This window comes from Athene cunicularia (assembly GCF_003259725.1).
Source record: "Athene cunicularia isolate RWA chromosome 4 unlocalized genomic scaffold, athCun1 chr4_part1, whole genome shotgun sequence".
Classification (NCBI taxonomy): Eukaryota; Metazoa; Chordata; class Aves; order Strigiformes; family Strigidae; genus Athene; species Athene cunicularia.
In genome coordinates, this window is record NW_020799098.1 from 23436475 (window position 1) to 23459430 (window position 22956).

The 22956-nt window shown below is 35.1% G+C and overlaps 1 protein-coding gene across 1 annotated transcript in view; it reads right to left on the reverse strand.

Annotated features, from left to right (window-relative positions):
• The window catches only part of ARAP2 (ArfGAP with RhoGAP domain, ankyrin repeat and PH domain 2), a 131250-nt gene that overhangs the window by 21703 nt on the left and 86591 nt on the right, over positions 1-22956 (reverse strand). Inside the window, exons 21-26 of the mRNA XM_026847313.1 lie at positions 21392-21497; positions 19377-19524; positions 18442-18510; positions 8937-9011; positions 7728-7845; positions 3110-3238 (exon numbers count right to left, since the gene is read on the reverse strand). Of these exons, the coding sequence (XP_026703114.1) occupies positions 3110-3238; positions 7728-7845; positions 8937-9011; positions 18442-18510; positions 19377-19524; positions 21392-21497 (645 nt within the window). The remainder of the gene's footprint in view (positions 1-3109; positions 3239-7727; positions 7846-8936; positions 9012-18441; positions 18511-19376; positions 19525-21391; positions 21498-22956) is intronic.

Sequence of the window (22956 nt, forward strand, 5' to 3'; positions counted from 1 at the left end):
GTTCTCAGAAATCAATACTTCCCACTCAAGTTATACAACTCTTTACTGGTAAAATTTTAAGGACCTAGATATACACACACTTTGTAGTGAATCTATTCTCTCATTTTTTTCTAACAAATAAAACTTAAATGTGGGAAATTTTCAGGTAAGGAGAAGAAAAAGACTCTTGAAATAGAACTAAGCTATACTGAGTATCTCTTATAACAAAATATAAACACATACCTTGCCCTTCTGAACAGCACCTGAATGAGTACTCCTGCAACAAGCATGAAAAGCTATGGAATAAATTGCCAAGAAAGAATAACTAAAGATCTGGATGAAAGTGGAAAACTCTCAAAGAATTTACTGGAACATATCTATAGAAATATACTAACACTTTCTTTCCTTGAAAAGTTTATTTCTATACAAAATATACAGCTAGACCTCAATACAATGTTTGATACTATACAAGATGAGAAATTATTTTAAAATTGACAAAATGAGAATAATAATTATGAAAAAGGAGAATGTACTATGTGTCATATGTACATGAGGAAAGTTGCACTGACAATGGAAGACAGTGATAAGTTGTCAAGATGAAATGAAGCTAACAGAGTTGCTCCTTTAGGCTCACTATTGAACCAACATTATTTCAAACACCATTGAAGTCTCTGGAAGGAAAAGGACAAAAGTACTGAGGACACAAAGCTCTGAGGTAACATTAATAGAAAAAAGGTCAGGAATATCATAATTTAGTCTGTAAGATTCTAACAAATCAGAGAACGAAGGGAAATTAATGGAATTTTGTTATAAACATAATATGATCACAGCCCTATTAATTTTACTGCAAAAGAGGAGGACATCTATCTACCAAGTTAAAATCTGTTAAAAAACATACTTCAGATAGTAGTGGATGGACATCTGGCCTCAGCCCTACTACTCAGCGAGGAGGAATTAACCACATAGCGTAAAAGACTGAAAGGTTAATGTCTCCCCTTCTTCCTTCAATCCAGCAGTTATTTCTTGTGCATGCTGCGATGGAGAGCCACAGCATAACCACAACTGCTGCTTCCTCTAGACACTGAGAGCATTCCTTCCCCAATGACCTACCTCATCCTATATATTTTCTCAGTCTGACACTATCTAGTGATGGAAGTACAACATTTATCTAAAAGACCCCGCAGCTTTTTGTCCTGAAATAGCTGTCTACTTGTTTTAACAGTGTGTACAGAGCAAAATTAGAAATAGAAACAATAAACATGTAGATTCCTACAACTACAAAATGTGGATGAATGGTGCAGACTTTCTATGCATCTTTGCCTACATTTAATATATACACTGCTTGGCTGAAGCTAGTGAACTTGCTCCTCCAGTATGCATAATGTTTCAGAGTAAATTTACAAGCTAAAAGTAGACTCAAAAACTCTAAGATGAAATTACTACAGAACTGTGTTTATTGTAAACATTATTTTATTATAACAAGATCCAGTTAGAAAAGGTAATGTTTTAGAAATCACAGTATGTTCACCATGTAAAAGTTCCTTAAAATGGCAATTCCACTCTCAAGAAAAGATCTTGTAAGACATGAGAGATTACTCTGCCATGTAGTTTGCAGAGATCAGCACTGTAAATCTGCAATATGGCAGAGATTTTTCCCTTCAAACCACGAAGAAAAACCAATATAACTTACTAAGGTTTTAATTATTTTAACAACAACGACAACAAAAAAAAGCCAGTAAATGTAAACATTCAGTCAAAGGCCAGTATCTCTAGACTAAGGTCAAACTGAATAGAATTTATGCAAAAAATTACTGTGATGGGTTGGTAGAACAAATGGATGTAGAAATTAGGAGACAAGGAGGGCAAACAGCAGATCTCCCCTTTAAGTAGTACTGCATTTTGTAAACTGACACTAGTCTGTGTTTCTCAGAGAAGTCCTTATGACTCATTCCCTTTTCTGATTATACCTCAGCACATACTGACTGAGATGATGGGAGTTCATATTTCAAGCTTTTAATGAAGTAAGCTATTTCTTTCTGTTCACTACCTGCTATGCCATGTTTAGAGGTAGTGAAACTCAAACATAAAAGTCATGAATAGCACACTCGTTGAGGTTGGTTCCTATGTGTGGAATATGCTTTTTCAGGAATAAAAGATGATAAGAGAGGCTATTACTTTCAGATGACTAAGAAAATAGAATAACTTCTTGAAATCAAGACAGAAGAGATATAGAGATGGAGAGATTAATAACTCTGTGTATGGGGAAGAGAGAAAAGAAAATACTCTATATTGAATAAGTCAGTAGATAAAATCAGATGGTCATTAAACCGGGCATCATGTGTCACCATCACACGTTTTACAGCATATAGGATTTCAGCTGCTTGAAAACAGGGTTGTAATTTTTCAACATGTTTAACTTCTAAACTCCTGCTTCCCTCAAAGCAAATACTACATATTATTACACAGGAGACTTAAATCCAAGTATTATATAAGAAAAACCAAAATAGGACTGGAGTAGCTTGTAAATCATATTCTTCCACTATTGAGCTATATTTCAAGTATCAGATCTAAATTCTTCATCCTTTTTAAAGCTCACATACTCTATAAGCCATTCAGTTGCTTGAGTTTATCATTAAAATTAGCTTTGTAGTCTGGAGTCACTGGGTTACATAATATAAATTATTAGTAGTACATAACATACTTATATAATTATATATAAACTATATATTTAATATATATAATGTAGTCATTATAAGGTATATGTATATATAGTCCATGGAGAGATGGTATATTGTGGTGTATATATGTGAATGGATTGTGTAGAACTGCATTATGGATAAAAGAGTAGTCTCAAGCTTCACAGCAGAAGTTCACAAACTGTGAACCAAATGCAGAGTTTCTGTATACTTTTACATTCAAATGGGAGAGCTTATAGTTCGCAGAAACAAGAACATCCATAATGTCTATGTTTAAAAGGAAGTCAGCACAACCGTCAGTAAATCAGTAACTTTTATAAAGTAATTCAGTAATTCAGACGTTCTGGGACACTTTGCCCCAGTGAAACAGCTATAAAAGAGTTGCCATCCTCCTGTCCCACATGAAATATCCAAGTTTTTAAAAAGATACGTACCACTGTAGAATTTTATCATGTCTGCTGTTAGAAATCTCTTTATTATCAGATATGCAGTGCCAGGTTCTGGCAGTGAACTCCAGTGAAGAACTTGTTCCAGTATATTTTCTGTATAATGCAGAGGACGTTCTAAAATGTCAGAGGAAAAAAAAACAAACAAAAACAAACAAAACCAATGTTGAAATTAAAAAAAAGAAAAACAAAATCAAGGTTGCAGACCTTTAGAAGTTACACATGTCTATACACAACAGTGTCTCACTTTGAGCTACAGAAGAAAAACAGTGTTTTCAAAATAAGACAATGACGCACTTCATTGACTTTCTGCAGCAACACCTTTGTTGGCAGGGCCTGTACAGGTAATGAATATCAAATTAAACAAGCAGTGGTTAAATGTTGCAGGGCTCTTGTATTTAGTTATGAATATTTTCATAATAGACACTGCTTTCAAACTAAAAACACAAGTTAGGAACTATCACAGGGCATACCTAAATGGAGACCTGCAGCTATACTGGGCCTCACTGGCCTAAGCTCAATACAAAATGCATCACCATAGCTAGCAATTGTCTGCAATCAAAATCCAAATAATTTGGAGCAGTTACAGTGATAAAAATGAACCCCAGTGTAAATTATATTATCTGTTAATGATCAAAGCAGACTGAGACAGACTCTTGGTTTCATTACATTCCTTTTACTAGAAAGGAAAAATATGTGGTCTTACTAGGTCTTCCCACTGTTGCTGTGGTCAGGGAATTTCCAGACTTGCACTTTTATATTCCAACCTCACACAAGGAGTACAGCAAGATTAAAATACCAACCGATGAAGTCATGACTAGACTGTATGTGTGCACTTCAGCACTTCAGTTGCTCAAACATACATTTGTTCATAGGTATCATCCATCCTAAAAGAGAAACACTAAGACCCTTTCACAGGACTGAAAAACTGCAATAACAAGAAGGTTCAGGCAGTACTCCATACAAACACCAGTTCATATACCAAATGAAAGTAGGGAAGAACTTGCAAATAGTCCCTAATCTGCATTACCAGATCCAGCAGAAATCAGTGTGATATGTACTGCAACACAGCCTGAGGTATCATTCAAGGCAACACTAATGTGCATGGAGGGAGACCATACAGTCCCCCTCTCTATTAATCCTTCCTCCACACACACTATACCCACCTGAAGGCTTTCACCTGCCCAGCAGTAAACACCTACTATAATTCATGAAAGCATAAAAACCTTAATGATGGCTTTGTGGGCTACAACTTAAGCGCAGTGGACCCAAGTGTCATTTTACCTCCAAGGAAAGGTTTTTCCAAAATTTCTGAGTTTCCATTTGCATACTAATTTATGTGGGTCAGGCCTTGAAAAGAGCTGGGTACAGCTCCTGGAAAGTCACACCTGTGACACTGTCATGTTGGGTCAGGCAGTCTAGCCCTGTGTCTCTTGAGTACTGAAGGGAGAAGTATGCCACCACAATCTCATTTTTCATATCTGCTAGGGTAGATGAATATGAAATGTCAACAGCTGCTTTGGGACTGTCCAGCAGTACATATTTTCCCAAGCACCAGAGCTTCAGAAAGCGGCAGCCACAAATAATACACTTAAGCAACAGAAATAACTATCGCTGTTTTGGGATGCAAAAAACCTTACCTACCTGTAGACTTGTTATACCACTTATATAAAGATTTTATTATTCAGACATGACAACAAAGCAGCCTAACGAAAATACCATTCTGTAGACAGAAGTTCAATCCCATTTCTTCTGGCTCTTTCATTTTAAATCATCAAACTTTTAAAGTTTCTTTGCAATTTTGGGGAAACTGGACTCTGATGTGATAAAAGTTAAAACAACTTGCTGCCTTATTAGAAGAGAGAAAAGTCTATTTTAAGGAGAAGAACTTTACAAACCAAAGGCAGGAAACACATCTTCCTAGAACACCAGCACTCCCAGAGTAAACACCTACTGTTTTATTTATAGTTACATTTAAAACCATCTGTCATCATGGATTACATGGTACATAAATCATCATGCTGAAATGCATTAGCTATTTTACTGGCAACACACCTCAATTACAAAGTATCCATCAAGCACAAATTACCAAAAAAAAAAAATATACACCCTATTTTGTAAAAGCATATGGTATTGAACATTCTGCACTAGGCTAGATAAAATTATCAATTATTTCAACTATTCTATATGCAAATAATTTAGTTGACTTTTAATATTGCAATTTCAGTATTTTGAACAGCATGCAGTCAAAACATATGTCCAATTACCCTTTTACTTAGGTCATCATATGCTGGTAAATATCCCAAACCAGTCATTTTCATCTTAAACAACATTAACTATCAGGAGAAAATTACTTTTTAGAAAATATAAGACTCTAATTTTCTTCCCTTCTTCAGGGTTAGTTTTCAGGGCAGTGTATCTTAAAAAGTAAAATAACTCTTATAAAACTTCAGGATTCAGTGTAACAAACAGAATACCAACACACACTGGACAGAAACCAGACTGCAGCAGGAATACAAGCAGAAAAATAATTTCTGTCAGAAAGAAACTGTGATCATTAATGTACATGTGAAACAAATAAGCAAACTTTGTTTCTGTCATGACATGTCAGAATCTCAATTTACTTGTAAATGCCTTAGATTACATAATGTTCAATGGTGTTTGTTAAATGATGTTAGTAAGATCAACTTGCAGCAGCAAAGACTCAAGTAGGTTTTTTTAGTTCTTTAGTGTCACATTTGGATGAAAGACTGCACAGGACTATTTTTCTCTGTTGTTTTCTCTGTTTCAGCCTTTTGAAAATCTGCTATTCAGTCATAGCACCACAGGAGTCTTCCTGAGTAAGTGTCTCTTACTACAATTGTTATTTTAATTTTTCAACATTATTAATTCAGATCACCTGATCTGATGCACAGATTCTTCCAGAAAGGGGTCCATGAAGGAGACATTTCATCAACACAGTCTCTACTAATTGGAGCCAGGTGAGAAATTAGGACCTTACCTAGTTTGCTTTTTGCTTGTTTGGTTTAGTTTTATAGCACTGGTATGCCATTTCTACTTGCATTGTAAACTCGTTTCAATAGGATACACTCTAATCCCTTGCCAATATTTATTGTCCTATGTAGGACCTGTAGTGTCTCACTCTAAGCTTAACCTTGCTGATCTTCCATAGTCATTAGCTCAGATAACATTTCTAGCCCACGCTGAAATGCTAGTTGTTGCACTGAAACACCTCAAGAAGTTGCTGTGAGGTCTATCTTTTTTATTCACTTTTATGTTCTCTTGGCCATTATCTAGTTTAGTTTTCATTTGCCTGTAAGTGTTATATATCAAATTTAAGAAAATAAAATTCCCTCTTCAAAGTTTTCCATACTCAGTCAAAAGAAACAGTTATCAGGACTCTTCTAAAGACAATGTATGCTAGCATTCTTTGTCACCTGACACCCACATCTATGAATCTGGAAATTAATTCTGTTACAACTCTACATAGCTTCACCAGAAGACTGCAAGATGCAAAGAGGGATCAGGATCATTTATTTTAAGACAAATGGGAGAATGTATTTCCATTCTCATTACTGATAACATCAAGGTCAAGACTGAGTATATCAGGAAAATTAGTAAATATGAAGAGATTACTGTAAGCATACCTAAAAATCAAATAAAACAGAAATATTCAAACAATCTTGGAACATTTAGTAATCTTAGTTTTCTCCATTTTTTATTTTTTATTTTCTTAACTTGAAAATAGTATCTTCCCTACAGAAATCAGTCTGCAGTCCACTTCTGTAACACGAAAATAGCAAGAGCAGCAACTTACTATAAAGTGCAAATAGATGTTGCTTTATACTGAAAGCATATTTCTGTCCCCCATGTATTCTTCAAAAATCAGATTACATTAGTGAGGATTCATCAAACGACAATGTTTTAATTTTAAGAATCTCTATTATTTTATGTTATTTTAAGTATTTCTGTTAATAACAGGCAAGCTCCAGCATACATAAAGCACTCCCAATGTTAAAACCTCTTTACAGTTTATGAATATTGTGACCATGTGATATTTGCTCTTGCTGGCAGGAGAACCATGTTTAAAACATGTTTTAAGACTCTGATGGATATGCCATAATGCCACTTGCCATAAACACACTTTACGCCCCTTTTTTTCATCTACACACATAAAATAGTTGACTAAATAGTAAAAAAAGATCCTTCCCCTATAGGTTACATGTATTTTCTAATTTCATTTTCTGAAAAACATTATTCTTTATAAAATCAACTGCAGACATTCTAATGAAAATAAATCTCTTCTTTTAAACTTATTGGTAAGACCTACTTTTCTATAGCTGATAACTAACGAACTGCAAAGTAGAGTAATATAAAGAACATTTTTCAGCCCCCAATTTATAAGGATATTAAAACAATTCATCACATTATTTCTGGCAAAGTGTAGAAAGAAATCATGCAGATGTCTCAGTAACCAAATGTAAAACAATGGCATGAAGGATAAATTTGTTTTGTAACTATTTAACTAAGCTTTTGATTATGTTAAGTATTGAAAAATAAAAATAATAAAGTTTGATTAACATGCATGAATTTAAGTTTCACTAACCTAGTTCTCCATTTTCAAGTACCTCAAAAGCAGTCCAGATATCATCTTTGTCAGGAATAATATTTTTGATTCCTAAAACATCACTAGTTAGTTCTTCTGCTTCCATCAAAGGTGATACCTGCAATACAAACTGAGTCAGTTTATAACATATTACAGTTACTGATCTCTGACTTATTTGTTCAAAATCTTTCTCCCTGCAATTGACTTTAAAAAAACCACAAAGCCCCCCAGCATTATTTATCACTCCAGCATGCTTTCCTTATTTTGTTCCATGAAATCAAAGTTAGAATTTTTAGCTGACTGATAACATGTTAACTTGAATTTCCTTTTCTCTACCCTTGAAAAATTAGGTGAAAAAAAGGCATCTTTCTATGTTATGGGTATATGGTATAGGAAGGTAAATATTAAGGAAGTACCATTTTTTTATCTTAACAATGCATACTCCCATTTTTATTCCTATAAAAGGCATGTCTTATGTACATAGATGTATGTGTATCTGTGTACCACATACCACATATATGTACAAACACAAGTGTTTGAGAATCATATGCTGAATAGAACAAAAAGGAAACAGATACAGAGAGGTATAACATTTTTTTAAAAAAGAGAAAAAGAATTGCCCTAAATTTTCTAGCTCCTTAACAATATCTGTCCTCTGCCATTACAGAAATGAATTTCTTTTCCTCAGCATCCCAATAACAGAGCACTAGTACATAGAGATCAGTGTGTTTAAAATACACTATTGGACACGAGGCTGAAAAATCTCAATTATACTAAGTAACAAGCTCTGGTTTCTTAGCACCCAAGGAAAGCAGACAGCCACTGGCAAAAAGAGAAATCAGGAGTAAGGTCATTTAAATGGCCTTGTAATATTAAATAAAACCAGCGTTCACTATCTACTTGTTAATGTTCTTGTGTCACGCACCCACAGAGCCATGAGAATTTATACCACTGTATAGTGCAGTAAAACTAAAGGAAGACATCTCCCCTTTATAATTGTATCATAACATTCTCCTTGAAAATGCATAATACTCAGTCTTTACAAAATTTAGGCAACGCAGCAATTTAAAAAGAAATATTTAAAATAGATATATATAGATATAAACTCATACCTTCACTATGTAATTACATAAAAACATGTATGAAAATAAATTTGGTATTCATGAGAAAGTGATTAGTATAAACACTCTATCACTGTTATACACAAACCCTGATTATAATACTACAGTCTGGCTCCTTTCTTTCCACATAAACTTCAATAAGCAAATCTCCAGCCTGGGAAACCTAAAACAGAACAATTAAAAAATACAATTAGATTTTCTTTAAAAAATATTTTAAATATCCTTTTAAATAGGGAAAGTATAATTATTATCTAGTGGATATGCAAGAACTTACTGAACTCAAGCTTCTTTTTCCACCCACTTATCTACAAAAATAGTCCAAATGTTGACACTAGTGGAAAAACCTGCATTAAATTCATTTTTGTTTGAGTAGTTTAAGGAAAACACCCTATTCACAGATTCAGGAGGAAAATCCAAACCCTGACTAAATCCAACAAAATCGTACCAGACAAAAAGAACACACTTTACAAATACACATTCAAGAGCAAGAAAACTAGGGGAGACATGAAATAAGTAGAAATTTTAAATTTATATTTAAGTCTGCAAAGTCTAAGACATGAATATACCTTAGTATCTTAAACTGTCAGAACTGTAACTCTGATTTAGATATTAGCCAGGCTCACTTCAGAGCCAAAACAGATTAACAGTTTTTAAAACCATGAAAATGGATGACAGAAACTGCAAACTAAAATGAGTTAAAAACAAGGGGAAAAATTACAAACAACAGAATATTTCAGTCATATAGCCATAGCACATGTCTAAATAAAGTTCACTACTACGAGGACTACATTAATCATTAATCATTAAACACAATGAAAACTTGTCATGACATATTTAAAAAAGGAATCAAAACAAATGCTCTTAATATCAACCTCCTAATATAGCTCTTGAAATTAGTTGGTGATATCTAAACTTTATGTACAATGCTGACATGGAATAATTAGATGATAAAGCAAATGTATGACATAATGTGTAATAGTTTAATATACTCAATACCAACACACATAATTTAAGAGTGTCTAATGATATGAAACTTACAAAGAAATAGGAAAGTTGGTAAATCCAACATTTGATGATCAAGGAGAAAAGTCTGATTCATGAGAAAGAATTAAGTATTTTCTATTGTTAGTAGGTTTGCTCATCTATGGCAATAAAATAATGTTCATTGATGAGAAATTATTTTTTTACAGTCTCACATTTTGCCTGCTCTAATTTCCTTGAAGTATAGTCAAAAGATCATAATTCATTCCAGTACCAAAAATATTTTCTAAACTAAATACATGGTAATGATCAGAGTATAGGAAGAAAAAATAAGGCAGAAAAACTGGACCTTTCAGGAGGTGTACCTTTTTACTAATGAGCCAATATAAAGAATAAATAATTAAATTAACATTAAGAATAACAATTTGTGTCTTAATTTTGAGAACAGTATTCATAGTGATGCTACTTATATATATATTACTACAAACAAAGGGAGAGGTTAAGAGAAGTAAAAAAACCTGCATCATATACAGAGTAAGACATGGAGAAAATGATAGAAACAGGCAAGCTTTGGGATACATTTTGACTAATTTACAGAAGCTAAAACTATATTTCTACAGAAAAATAAATGGCAGCACTCAATTTTAAAGAACATTAACATTCTGAAAAATGGTGACTTTAAAGTTAGTTTAGCCTCTGAGAATAGAAAACTAATGGAAACATTTGTGAGGAAAAACATTACAAAGCTACTTTGAAGAAAGCTGCTTAATTATAGTGGCACTGACTCAAAAAAGCTCATTTAGTTGTAAAATTTGCTTTTCAGATGATATTACAGAAAAAGGTTGGAAATAAGAATGAAGCTGACATTTGATTTCCACTGGGCTCATATAAACAACCGTATGGAGAGAAAATGTGATGTAAATTACAGCAGCAAACAGAAACAGCTGGCATAAGTATATGGTGGACAGAAAATGAAGAGCAGCTAATGAAGTGCCACCTGGAACGGAACTTCAGTGACATTTCAGACATGAGAGCTTCCAGGCCTTCAGCAGAAATTTGGTTCAGATGTTCTCCTCTGAACACTCTGCCTCATCAGCCTGGAGATAACACTAGCACAGCAACCTGTATATTCAAATGTATTAAGTATCCACATCACTGATTTTCCCGCAAATGTGCGTATGTTTTGATACAATAATGTCAGGTTATCAGATGTTAAATGGAAAGGATTGTTACATGCAATTCTTAATTGTAGCTGCTTGAGGCCTGAGTTGCCCATCACCCATGCTGTTACATCACTCAGACTGCATCATGTCATTGGCCCTAACAGTAACCAGAAGTCCATCCAAAAAAGTTCCCAGAGAGGTACCTCTCCAATCTGCATGCTACACAGTCTGCATATGCAAGTCTTCCGTATCCACGGTCTTGCAAAATGCTTACAGGCTGAATGGTTGTAGCTACTGACAGAGGGAGTAGAGCAGCTGAAAATGAGTATGTTTCAGCATACCCCTTTCTTTCACTGAGATAATGAAAGATACCAAGTTAAAGCTAAACCATTCCATCTAATCACTGTTTCTATTCTGAAAATGTGTATTCTATGTCATGTCTGTACTGGCAAATACAGCTCATGACAATTGGCTGGAGTCTGGCTATTCTGTATATAGTGTTAATGAAAGCATCAAATGCTAAATTTTGACTTAACAAGAGCAATTTAAAAGAAGTTTATATGTCCAAGCCTCATAAAATATAGTGTAGGCATCCATATAATCTAGCCTTCCAAAATTGTGAAATAATATGCACTTTATACTCATGACAGAAGTAATAAATGTAAAATATAACGAAGGGGAAGGTCAACCTTTTTCAAAAGCGCTTATTGTTAGCCCAAGTCTAGCTCTAATGTATTCCCTCAGCAAAACCTACTGACAACACCATGCATAGTTAGGGAAATGTTGAATTCTCCTAGAGACTTCTGGTGGCTCTATTTTTTCAGGAAATGTCATACAGAGTAAATATAGCAATGATTTGCTAAGATCCAAAACCATTTTCTAACTCAAACTCTGCATTTCATGATGTCTTCAGATACCATACTGACAGAGATTAACTAATAAAATCCAGCAGCACAGGTACTATTGTTTTTATTACAGGTTGCAAAAACATGTACTGAGTATTAAGAATTCATGTTTTCCAAGTAGGAAAACTAGAATCACTTCAGATACACAATTTTAAAACACCACAGTGACCAAGTTTGTTCTAGGAATTTTGCATTATTTATTTCCTTGATATGGAGAAGAACATCAACAACAGCTTTAAATTGAGATTATTGTACTGTTTGGGAAACAGGGAAGTTGATAATTCTCTACACTATTTTCCATTTTATGCCATTCACATCTATATTAAAGAATAAAGCCATAAAACAATGTACACAATTTACAGTGCAAATCCATTTTGCCCACACAATACAAATAATATATTATAAAATATCTGATTAGGTCTTAAGAGTAAAGTATTTCTAAAAGAGAGTGAAAAAGGTGGTACTTTACTAGAATAATTTTTCATTAATAACCCTTTTCACATTGAGATTTTCAAGCATACAGATATTTTTGATCTATTTTTCCTTTTTTTTATGTAACTGTTCATATGGAAATCCAAAGTGTTTGGTCACATAATGTCTTGAGCAATGCAAAGACAGACTAAACAGATTTTTCTGTTTAATTTCACAATAGCAATCCTCAAAACAATCACTTATGCACATGGGTACCCAATGAATTAGCCTTTTCTATTAAAACATTCTTGGTATCTAAAGTTTCCTTTCTTACTTAAGACTGGTGCCATCTTGGTAAAGCTGAGGAGCTCAATCCGTCTAACCATTAAACTTATCCAGGATACACTCTGAGCAATCTCACTGCCCAATTATTTGAATATCACTAAACCCAATTATTTGAATTCATATTTCCAAGACAAGGCCAAAACAGATAGGCTCTAAAATATTCCAGGTGATTGTAAAGTTCTGGAAGGATTGTGAAGGGGTGGAATGAGATACAAAGGAACTAATACACTCCACTGCAGCTAATAAGGGTGTACCATGATGTAACCACAGATACTCAAGACAAGGAAAAAATGCATTAAGGTGAGACCTTACCTTGCTCAAGGAAGTATTTAGCCTCCTCATTCCTCATCTGCACATTAAAATGGAAGAAAATGCTCAAGTTCTCCTTTAGAAAGAACCTTAAGATGATGGTTTGGGTCTGTGAATCAGCATCTGCCACACGTATGTTCAGGCATGCAAGAGAGGCTCCTTTCTTCAGCATCCCAGCTACTTGGCTAGGTCAGAAGTCTTCCTATGCAGCATGCTGACTGTTAAGACTCCAAGTCTCCCTTCACTACCCATTTCACAAGCAATTTAATTGCTTAATCTGGGACAGAACAGTACATCTGGGATCCAAGAGCCCTGAACTAAGTTCTTAAAATGGAAATACTGCTTCTTATATGACACAATGCCTGAGTTTTACCATGATAAACCTAACAGCACAGGTCTGGAAAGTACGAGGGCACACTTTAGTCAGGCCTCTACCTTGAGCAGCTGTGGTCCCAAGATCACAGAATGAGCCAGGGAGTGCTTCTGCACCTCAGGTAGGGTTAGCTCTTGTGCACCCAAAGCCTGTGGATTTTCACAACTCTTTGTGGTATGCAAACAAAAGACCTCTAGCCAGTAATAAAAAGGAAAAAAAAAAAAAAAAAAAAAAAAAAAAAAAGCAATGGAAATCATAGCTGTAGTGTAATAACTTACTCTAGAAATGATCTGAGAAAGCACTTAATGAATACAGCAAAAATTTACAGATAAACCCAGGTGATGACATGACTAAGTAAAATTTATTATCAGTGACATGTCATACCTAGGAGACTCAGAAGGCTCCATAATCCAGCTGAGACTCTCTCATACATCAGGTAGTTATTTACCACATTCTTTGGAGAACTTCTTTTCCCCAAAGATTTTCAAATGTATACATTTAAATACAATTCCTAATATATTTCTTTTTAGCCCTTTCTCTTTCTTTAAACTGAGGTAGGATGTGCCATTTTCTTCAATTTTCTAAGTTCTACTTGTACATTCTCTCTGTAACTAAAAGTAGTCATTTCTAGTAATGTGTTAAAAATTAATGAGAACAAATTTGACAGTTGCATACCACCTGATGAAATGAGGAGCCCTTTCACTGCTGTCTTACGAATTTTAAGTACTATAAAGCACTGCAAATCATCCCTTTCTATTTATGAGGCCTGGATGGATGAGCAAAATGCTCCTGACTGAACTCAGATGTACAAATGAAGCATAGAAGAGATGGAAGCAGGGGCAAGTGACCCACGAAAAGCACAGAGCTACTGTCCCATTGTGCAGAGATGAGGTTAGAAACACCAAGGCTGACCCCAAATTGAAGCTTGCAAGTGATGCAAAGGGCAACAAGAAAAGATTCTACAAGTACATAAACAGCAAAGGGCAGACTAGGGAAAACATGGGCCCGCTACTGAACCGGGCAGGGGATCAGGTGACAAATTACACAGAAGAGACCAAGGTACTTAATGCCTTTTTTGCTTCAGTCTTTACTGATAAGGTTGACCTTCAGGAATCCCAGGCCCCTGAAACCAGAGGGAAGGTCTGCAGCAAGGAAGATTACCCTCAGTGGAGGAGGACCAAACTGAGAAGCACTTCAAGAAACTAGATGTACATAAGTCTATGAGGCCTAAGAAGTAGGACCCATAAGTGCCAAGGAATCTCATTGACGTCACTGTGAAGTCACTTATCTTTGAAGAGTCATGACGCCTAGGAGAGGTTCCTAAAGACTGGAAGAGCACAAGTATCAATCCCATCTTCAAGAAAGGCAAGAAGGAAGATTTGGGAAGTTACAGGATGGTCAACCTCACCTCAGTCCCTGGGAAGGTGATGGAGAAAATCTTCCTGGAAAGCATTTTCAAACACATTAATCAGAACAAAGTGACTGGGATTAGTCAGCATGGATTTACGAAGGGGTTATTGTGCTTAACCAAACTGATAGTTGCCTACGATGAGGATACTAGTGTATGAAAGAATAGCAGCAGATGTTGTTTTCAGTAGTCTTTGACAGTGTGTCACATAACATCATTATCAACAAGCTGACAAAGTACAGGTTAGATAAACAAACTGTAAATGTGGATTGAAAACTGGCTGAACAGTCAGGAGACCATTAGTCTTCATCAATGACCTGGATAATGAGACAGAGCACATCCTCAAGTTTGCAAATGGGGCTAAACTGGGAGAGTGGCTGATTCATTCAGAAGGACCTTGACAGACTGGGGAACTGGGCAGAAAGGAACCTCATGAAGTTCAACAAGGGTAAATTCAAGTCTTGCACCTTGGGAGGAGTAATCCCAGGTATCACTACAAACTGGGGGATGACCATCTGGAAAGCAGCTTTGCCAAGAAGGACCTTGATGTCCTAGAATACAACAAGCTGATCATGAGCCAACAATATGCCCTCACAGAAAAGCATGCCAAAGGCCTCCTGGGCTACATTAGGCAAAGCACTGCCATCAGGTTGAGAGAGGTGATTCTCCCTGCTATTCAGCACTGGTGAGGCCATACCTTAAGTACTGTGTCCAGTAGTGGCCTCCTCAGTACAAGAAGGGATATGGAACTACTGGAGACAGTCCAGTGAAGAATCACCAAGATGATAAAGGGACTACAGCATCTTTCATATATGAAGAGGATGAAAGACTGTTCAGCCTGGAGAAGAGAAGGCTTGGGGGGAATCTTATCAACTTGTACAAATATCCAATGGGAAGGAATGAAGAAAACTGAGATACTCTTCGCAGTGACTTGACAAGAGGCAATTGGCACAAATTTAAACCACACAAAAATTCAATCTGAACACAAGAAAACAATAATTATACTGTGAGGGTGGGCAAACATTGGAAGAAGTTGCCCAGAGATACTTGGAGATATTCAAAATCTGACAGGACACAGCCCCAGGCAATCTAAGAGGTCATGCTTGAGCAGCAGTGTAATTAGACTAGATGATCTTGAGAGGCTCCTTCCAACCTAGACAACTGGAATAAAACTACATCTGGGAAAGTTCCAACTGGACATAAGGAAAAAGGTTCTTCACTAAGAGGGTGGTTGCTCACTGAAGCAGGGTCCCCAGGCAAGCTGTCACAGCACCAAGACTGTCAGAGTTCAAGAAGTGTCTGGATGATGCTCTTAGTTGTATGGTCTAGTTTTAGGTAGTCCTGCTAGGAGCAGGGAGTTGGGACTGGATGATCCTTATGTGTCCCTTCCAACTTGAGGAATTCTGTGATTCTGTGATAAATCTGTGATTAGGTAGCAGATTTTGTTACATTTTTAAGGTCAAAGTATATACTATATACTATAGTATGGTATACTATATAGTATATACTATATTACTATATTATTTATTATATACTATATTAAGATATTACTATTTTTTTGTAAAGAATTTAAAATTTAGCCAAGCATGTTATGAGAATCAAGCCAGAGTTTACTCACACAGTAGGTGTAACCATCAATTCAAAAGGCTGACTATTAATGCTAGAGACTTGACCAAAATAAAAACAGTTAAAATACTGGTTCAATCTTTCTACAACTCCACCTCCCAGCAACCTAGATTGGTTGAGGGAAATCAAGTCCACATAGGCCCAATTATTCATGAAGGTTCCAATTTGATTATAAGCTTTAAAATTTGGAAGTATAGTTTTTCAGGTGCTGGAAACTTTTTAATAAATATCTTACCAATTTTAGAAAGCCTAGACTTTTATTTTAAAAAATCAAAAGCAAATCTCTCTTTCTCAAAAGGCAGTCTTCTAAATATAATACACCTCATAAAGGTGATTTTGCAGTGGTATCTGGGGTGGGAAAAAGTACAGAGCAAAACCACTTTATTTCAGTCTTCACAGCTTCAGTTTTAGACAAACCCACCTAGTCAGCAGCTGCTACTATATTATTCAATTCATCAACAGCCTTCCGGTTTCCTTTCTACTTTTTTTCTCCCTATCTAGTCAAAATGTCTACACTATCTCTTCCTCTACTAATGAAACTCCTCTCGTATCTCCTTAATTTTTTCAGAAGATATTACAAACATTTAACCATTACAGCTTCCCAGAGTTGCTTGGAAAATGTTAATAGTGTAATAACAAATATTTTTTTGGTTCTAATACCATAGAAAAGAATGTATTTTAAAGTCTATGCATTTTCACACTCAGGATTGAATATTTTATTCTCTAATCTCAATAAAGTCCGCTTCATGGATTCCAGAATTAATAAATTCCATTTAAGATACTTCAACCCTTACCTTGCAGAATTCTCATAGGGATATCAAATTTGGGGGGAGGGGGGGTGTGCCATTACTGAGGCACATGTTTCCGTTCTGCAAGAGAGACACTAGAAGCAAACCATAAATTGTTTCCCAGGGACCAAAAGGAGGAAATAGGCACTGTCCCTTCTCTGTGCACATTTGCAGTAAGTTATGTTTGTCAGAAAGCTTCATGCCATCTGACCCAGACAATAAGGGAATATGAGACAAAAATAAGACTTCAAATAGCAATTCATAGAACACGTTATTTCAATATGTATTTGCAAGACCCTGTATTCTTAATGATGGCTTACAAGGTACCACAAAACTATTGCTGGAATGGGGAAGGCAGTCAAGAGACAAAGTATTATAGATTTTTTTTTCTGCTAGCTTTCTATTAGTTCTTAAAGCCCTATAAGCTCCCAAATCACTGAAAGTTTCTTCTCCACTACTTTAGATTTATGAAAAAGCTTTTAAGCTTCCTATGTTTCCTTTGCCTCTCTTAATTCCACCACCTTGGTAGTGTTATGAAACTTACCAATTTTTTCTTCAATTAGGACTGTACACAAACACCATTCAGACAGTGAAACATGCCATCACGTCCCTGTTTCTCACCAATCTGAGGTTATTCAAAAGTTGTTCCAGGCAAGACTGGAACTCAAGATGGTAATAAGTGGCATAAGTTCTCCCATTTTTCTTTATACTGTATCCCAAATTTCAGTCTGACTGTTAGTATGTGTCTGAAGCTTCCCCAAATAATATTTGTGCTTTGGGGTTCTAGAAATGGTCACAAAACAGGATTCAGCTAAAGATTCAGGTGCTTTAAATTCAAAGGGATGGTGAAACTGTAATGAAGAGAGACCATGTATACCCAAAGCTCATGAAATAATAGAAATATTAATATACACATGAAGATATTTAATATGCAAGTTTAAAACTTAAAAAAGACAGGTCACCACTTTCACACTTGCAAATATTGAACATTTTCTTCCAGTGCAATTTATGAACCATAGTAAAAGCACGTAACAACCTGTAAGTTATCCCTGTGCTCAGGACAAAAATGTAATGCCACAGTATGCTTTACAGAGAACTGTTTTGTTTTATAAGTTTATGTCTCCTCTTTTATTTCATTTTATTTCCCTCAGCTCTGTAGTTAACAACACTGGTCACAATACAAACTTAGAAATTTACATTTAGAAATCTAGGTGTAAAAACCTGTAAACAATAAACCAGACTTTGTTTAAATTGTTTTCATACCAGTTGATATTTGCCACTTACCTGAGTGTCTCTCCACCTGGTAATAAAGCTGTTCTCTATATCCATTTGTTTGACCTGATCTTCATTTATCTGTTTAAAACAGATCATCTTTAATCTATTAATAAAGGACCTTGTATAAAAATTACAACATAAACTAGCAAACACTAAATTAATATAATAGACTAAGACAAATACAAACATAGAGGAATGCTTTCATCTAACACTAGCAAAAAATTAATAATAATGTAACGATAACAAATATTGTTACAATTAACAATACTGTTAATCATGTTCTTAAAGAAGTAGCTATGCAAAGTATCCTATCAGTCAGAAAGAGTACTTCATTGATGGGATTCGTTATTATAAACTTTACCAAATAATATTAGAACGAGGACTCCATGAAAAACTGACAAACATATACTGTACCATTTATAGTGGCACAGTAAACTCTACACCAAAAAAGGCTAGTAAGAGTTGCTGCTAGTATAATAGCATCTTTTCCATACAGTTGGATTTAATGTTCTTTCTATGCCTAAGGAAACAAATGCTTTCTCTAGTCTTTATTGTAACCACAGCTCAGAGACTAAGAACACAGATTTCTTCCATGTTTCAGTTTTGATCAGGCCCATAAAATTTGAATAGAAGTATTCTTTTTAATAGCCATGATCTTAAAATTCTCTTAAAATTGGTATGCTGGTGTCAGCAAGAAGAACATGCACCATTGTGGAAAACAGTAGCTCACAGCAATGCTATAAATACAGACTTTCCTACACAGGCTAAGATAGCTGGGAAATAAAACTTAAAGCAGACAAAGAACAATGTTCACTGAATGTTCAAAAGCCCTGCAAATCCTCAGACAGTGTAAGTAATAGGAAGATCGTCTTTAAGAATATTTCTATACTACAGCATGTCTAACAGCTGAGTAATTAGGACATTTTCATATAAAAGATACCTACATCAAAAAGTTGCACATAATTTTTAATTAGATCTTCAATTACATTGACTTCTTCACTAGTTTGGCCTTTCGTTTGAAACAAGCATGAGGAAAACACCATGGCTAGATTGTGAGGGTTCATATGATTGATTTCAGAACACTTCTGCACCCTGTTGAACGAAAAATAAACATATTTAGGAGGTTTGATTGTTCCTTTAATTGTCTAAGGCTCCTCTACAAAATATAGAGTACATTTCAAAAGGAATAACTGCATTAAATGCAATGAAAAAATCTAATATTGTTAGTTCTTTTTTATATTTATCTCTTTATATTATCTCACATGTCATTACAGAAATGAAAAGTTATACTTTCTATCTGCATCTCTAGTGATATCAAAATTATTTAGAATAGAATAAAACAGTATAGAATAGTTCAGTTGGAAGGGACCTACAATGATCATCTAGTCTGACTGCCTGATCACTTAAGGTCTGACCAAAAGTTAAAGCATGTTATTACGGGCACTGTCCAAATGCCTCTTAAAACATTGACAGGCTTGGGGCACTGACTACCTCTCGAGGAAGCCAGTTCCAGTGTCTGACTGCCCTCTCTGTAAAGAAATGTTTCCTCATGTTCAGTCTGAACCTCGTGTCCTACCACTGGATCTCAGGGAGAAGAGCTCAGCACCTCCGTCTCCACTTCCCCTCCTCAGGAAGCTGTTCAGAGCAATGAGGTCACCCCTCAGCCTCCTTTTCTCCAAATTAAACAAACCTGAAGTTCTTAGCCACTCCTCATAGGACATTCCTTCCAGCCCTTTCACTAGGTTTGTTGCCCTCCTCTGGATGCATTCAAGGACCTTCACAATCATCTTAAATTGTGGGGCCCAGAACTGCACACAATACTCAAGTGAGGCTGTATTAAACACTAACACAGCTTCACTGCTTCACTATATTATGTGATGTAAGTATATCCTACAAATGTATTATCTAAGATCAAACAAAATGTGTAAAGAAATGAGATTCTTCTTAGTTTCTATACTTTCTATACTTATGATAAAGTTTTCATGTCAGTTCTGTTGTTTACATAACGTGCCCTCTTTAGAAGCAAACACTAAAGTATCACAGAATTTTGGCTGTTAAACACATAAATTCAAACTATTTTCGGAACATATATAACAGCATATTAATATATCTGAACTGGATATGCTTAGAAATACCATTAAATGCAATATTTTTATAATCTTTATCCAAATAATGGCACCAAACAATTTAATAAACATATAAATGTTTTTTTAAAGGACACCTGCTATGTACCTCACTATGTAATATAATTTCTAAACACAATACCCTGTAAAGAAAATGTTCTACACATTCTCTACCCGCTACAATTTACCAGGAATATAATTTCACTTGTTCAATAGACAAGGTAATATAGGCCATTAATATTTAACCATGACACTGCAAAATCATCGAAGTCACACAATTTTATATATTTGTTGCTGTTTATCTAGGAATAAGACTTGACCTTTGTTGCTTAAACAAGTTCATATTTTGGATATTCTCTACTGCCACTTCAGTTGCAAAACGAAGCACTGAGGAAAACCAGAAAGGGTAGCTAATTCACAAAGTTATTATGTGTAATACAGATTGTGGAGAAGGACATTTTCCCTGAAAAAAGATCTCTTAATTTCAAGAATGACTTGCAACAATGCCCTGGAAGACTAGCAGACTGGAATAGAATGAGTTCATATAAAGAAGCTACATCAAAAATTACCCTACTTGTACACATACACGAGCAGCCATCTCTCTCGGTGTAAGGCTGTTCCAACCCATTAATATTTATAGATACCTATTGCTAAAAATAAAATCAAATAAAAAACACACTATAAATTAAAAGTAATCAAATATAATTAATCGTCACAACTAGGTAAGCTTTTGATGCTTACTAGTTAATGAAACAAGTCACATTTCATTTATGGTAGAGTTATACTAAGAAAACATTACAAGAATTTCTCTGCTACTGTGTGTCATTTGCATTGACCTGTAAAGATGTTCAATTAAAGCAGCCAAAGTTGCCCTATTGACTGGTGGAAGCGTCCGAATAAAAGCTCCATACTTCCTCACACGTTCCTTTTCATTCTGGGTATCTGCCGGAAAATAATAATCACTGAATATCAATAACAATGCACAATGCATACTAAAAACCAAAAGCAGTTCTCATTAACTATATTGGCATCATCTAGTCATTTAAAATTAACAATTTACCCAATCAACCTCTTCTTCATAAAGGCAATACTGACAATCTACTGTTAACAGAGTCTCTTACTGTACACCAGTTCAGGGAAACAGTATCAGCCATAAAGAAGGCCAGTTCTATATTCAAGCACCATTTGCTACAGTTTAAGGCTAAATCCCAGGACAGTAATAGCTTTTCCTCTCAAGGGATATTTAATCTGTAGTTTGTGCCTTCACATGTGTGAGTGCATCTGTGTATGCACAAGTGCAAATGCACTTCTAAGAGTTCTTAGAGATGAGAAAAGACCTTTTCATCTTTTTTGATTTTTATTGGAAAAGTGTTTCAAGGCCCAAAGTTTAAAGATCCAGCTATGTAAGACTAATAAAAGGAGAGGAATGGGGAAGGGCTGGTGAATGAGTTGTGCAAAACTACATAGCTGAGGAGTGGAAAGTTACATAGCTGAACAGTGGCAGAGCTGATGATAGGAATTCCAGTCTTGGGAATTATAGTATCTGAGACACAGTCACAGCTCTTTACCTTCAAGTTAAGTCTGTCTCCCTGTACTGCACAGATACTACAGAGCATAATCGTGCTCGTGACATGAGCAAAATTAATGTAAATTTTATTTATTTCTCTCATCTCTCCAGGGGGTTGCTAGCACTCTCCACTAACTACTGCACTATATTTTGATTTCTTCAGTAACTGGAAGAAAAAATAAACAAACAAACAGGAAGAAAAAAAAAAAAAAAAAAGGCCTTCTACTCTTTCTTTCTCAGTGTTTCAGTCCTCCCACAAGTACCTTCATTGTCACTTAACTGTAACAGGACAGGATTCTCTGCTGTAAAGCTGAAGCAGAACTTTAACACCATGTACCAATCAGGAAGTTAAATCACTATAACACCATCATGCACTTTCATAAAAGAGCTAACTTAAATCTAAACTGCTACAGATACAACTTTATGATGAGACTTAAGTGGTAAGTGAATGAATTCTTAATATTCTTCTAATTTGCTCAAATTAAGGTTAAAGTCAAAATATTCATACTTGAATTTCCCAATTTTCTAGAGGTTCATATTAAAGCAATCTCCATATGTTTGAACTTGATAAAAATCAGAGAGAAATACACTTTTCGTAATTTTTTAAGACAAATCTTGCCACACAGTAAATAGTCCTATATGATTTCAATGCGTTAATGCAGAAATTAATGTTCTATCTTAGCTTTTGCTATGCACCTCTGTTATTGCTACACATCATCTGCAATTTTGGGAGGAAAATACTGCAATATAGAAACAAACAGAAATACAGCTGTTTTCTAAGAACTCTATAAAAATCATGACAATTTATGTAATGAGTAACTAATTAAAGTATTG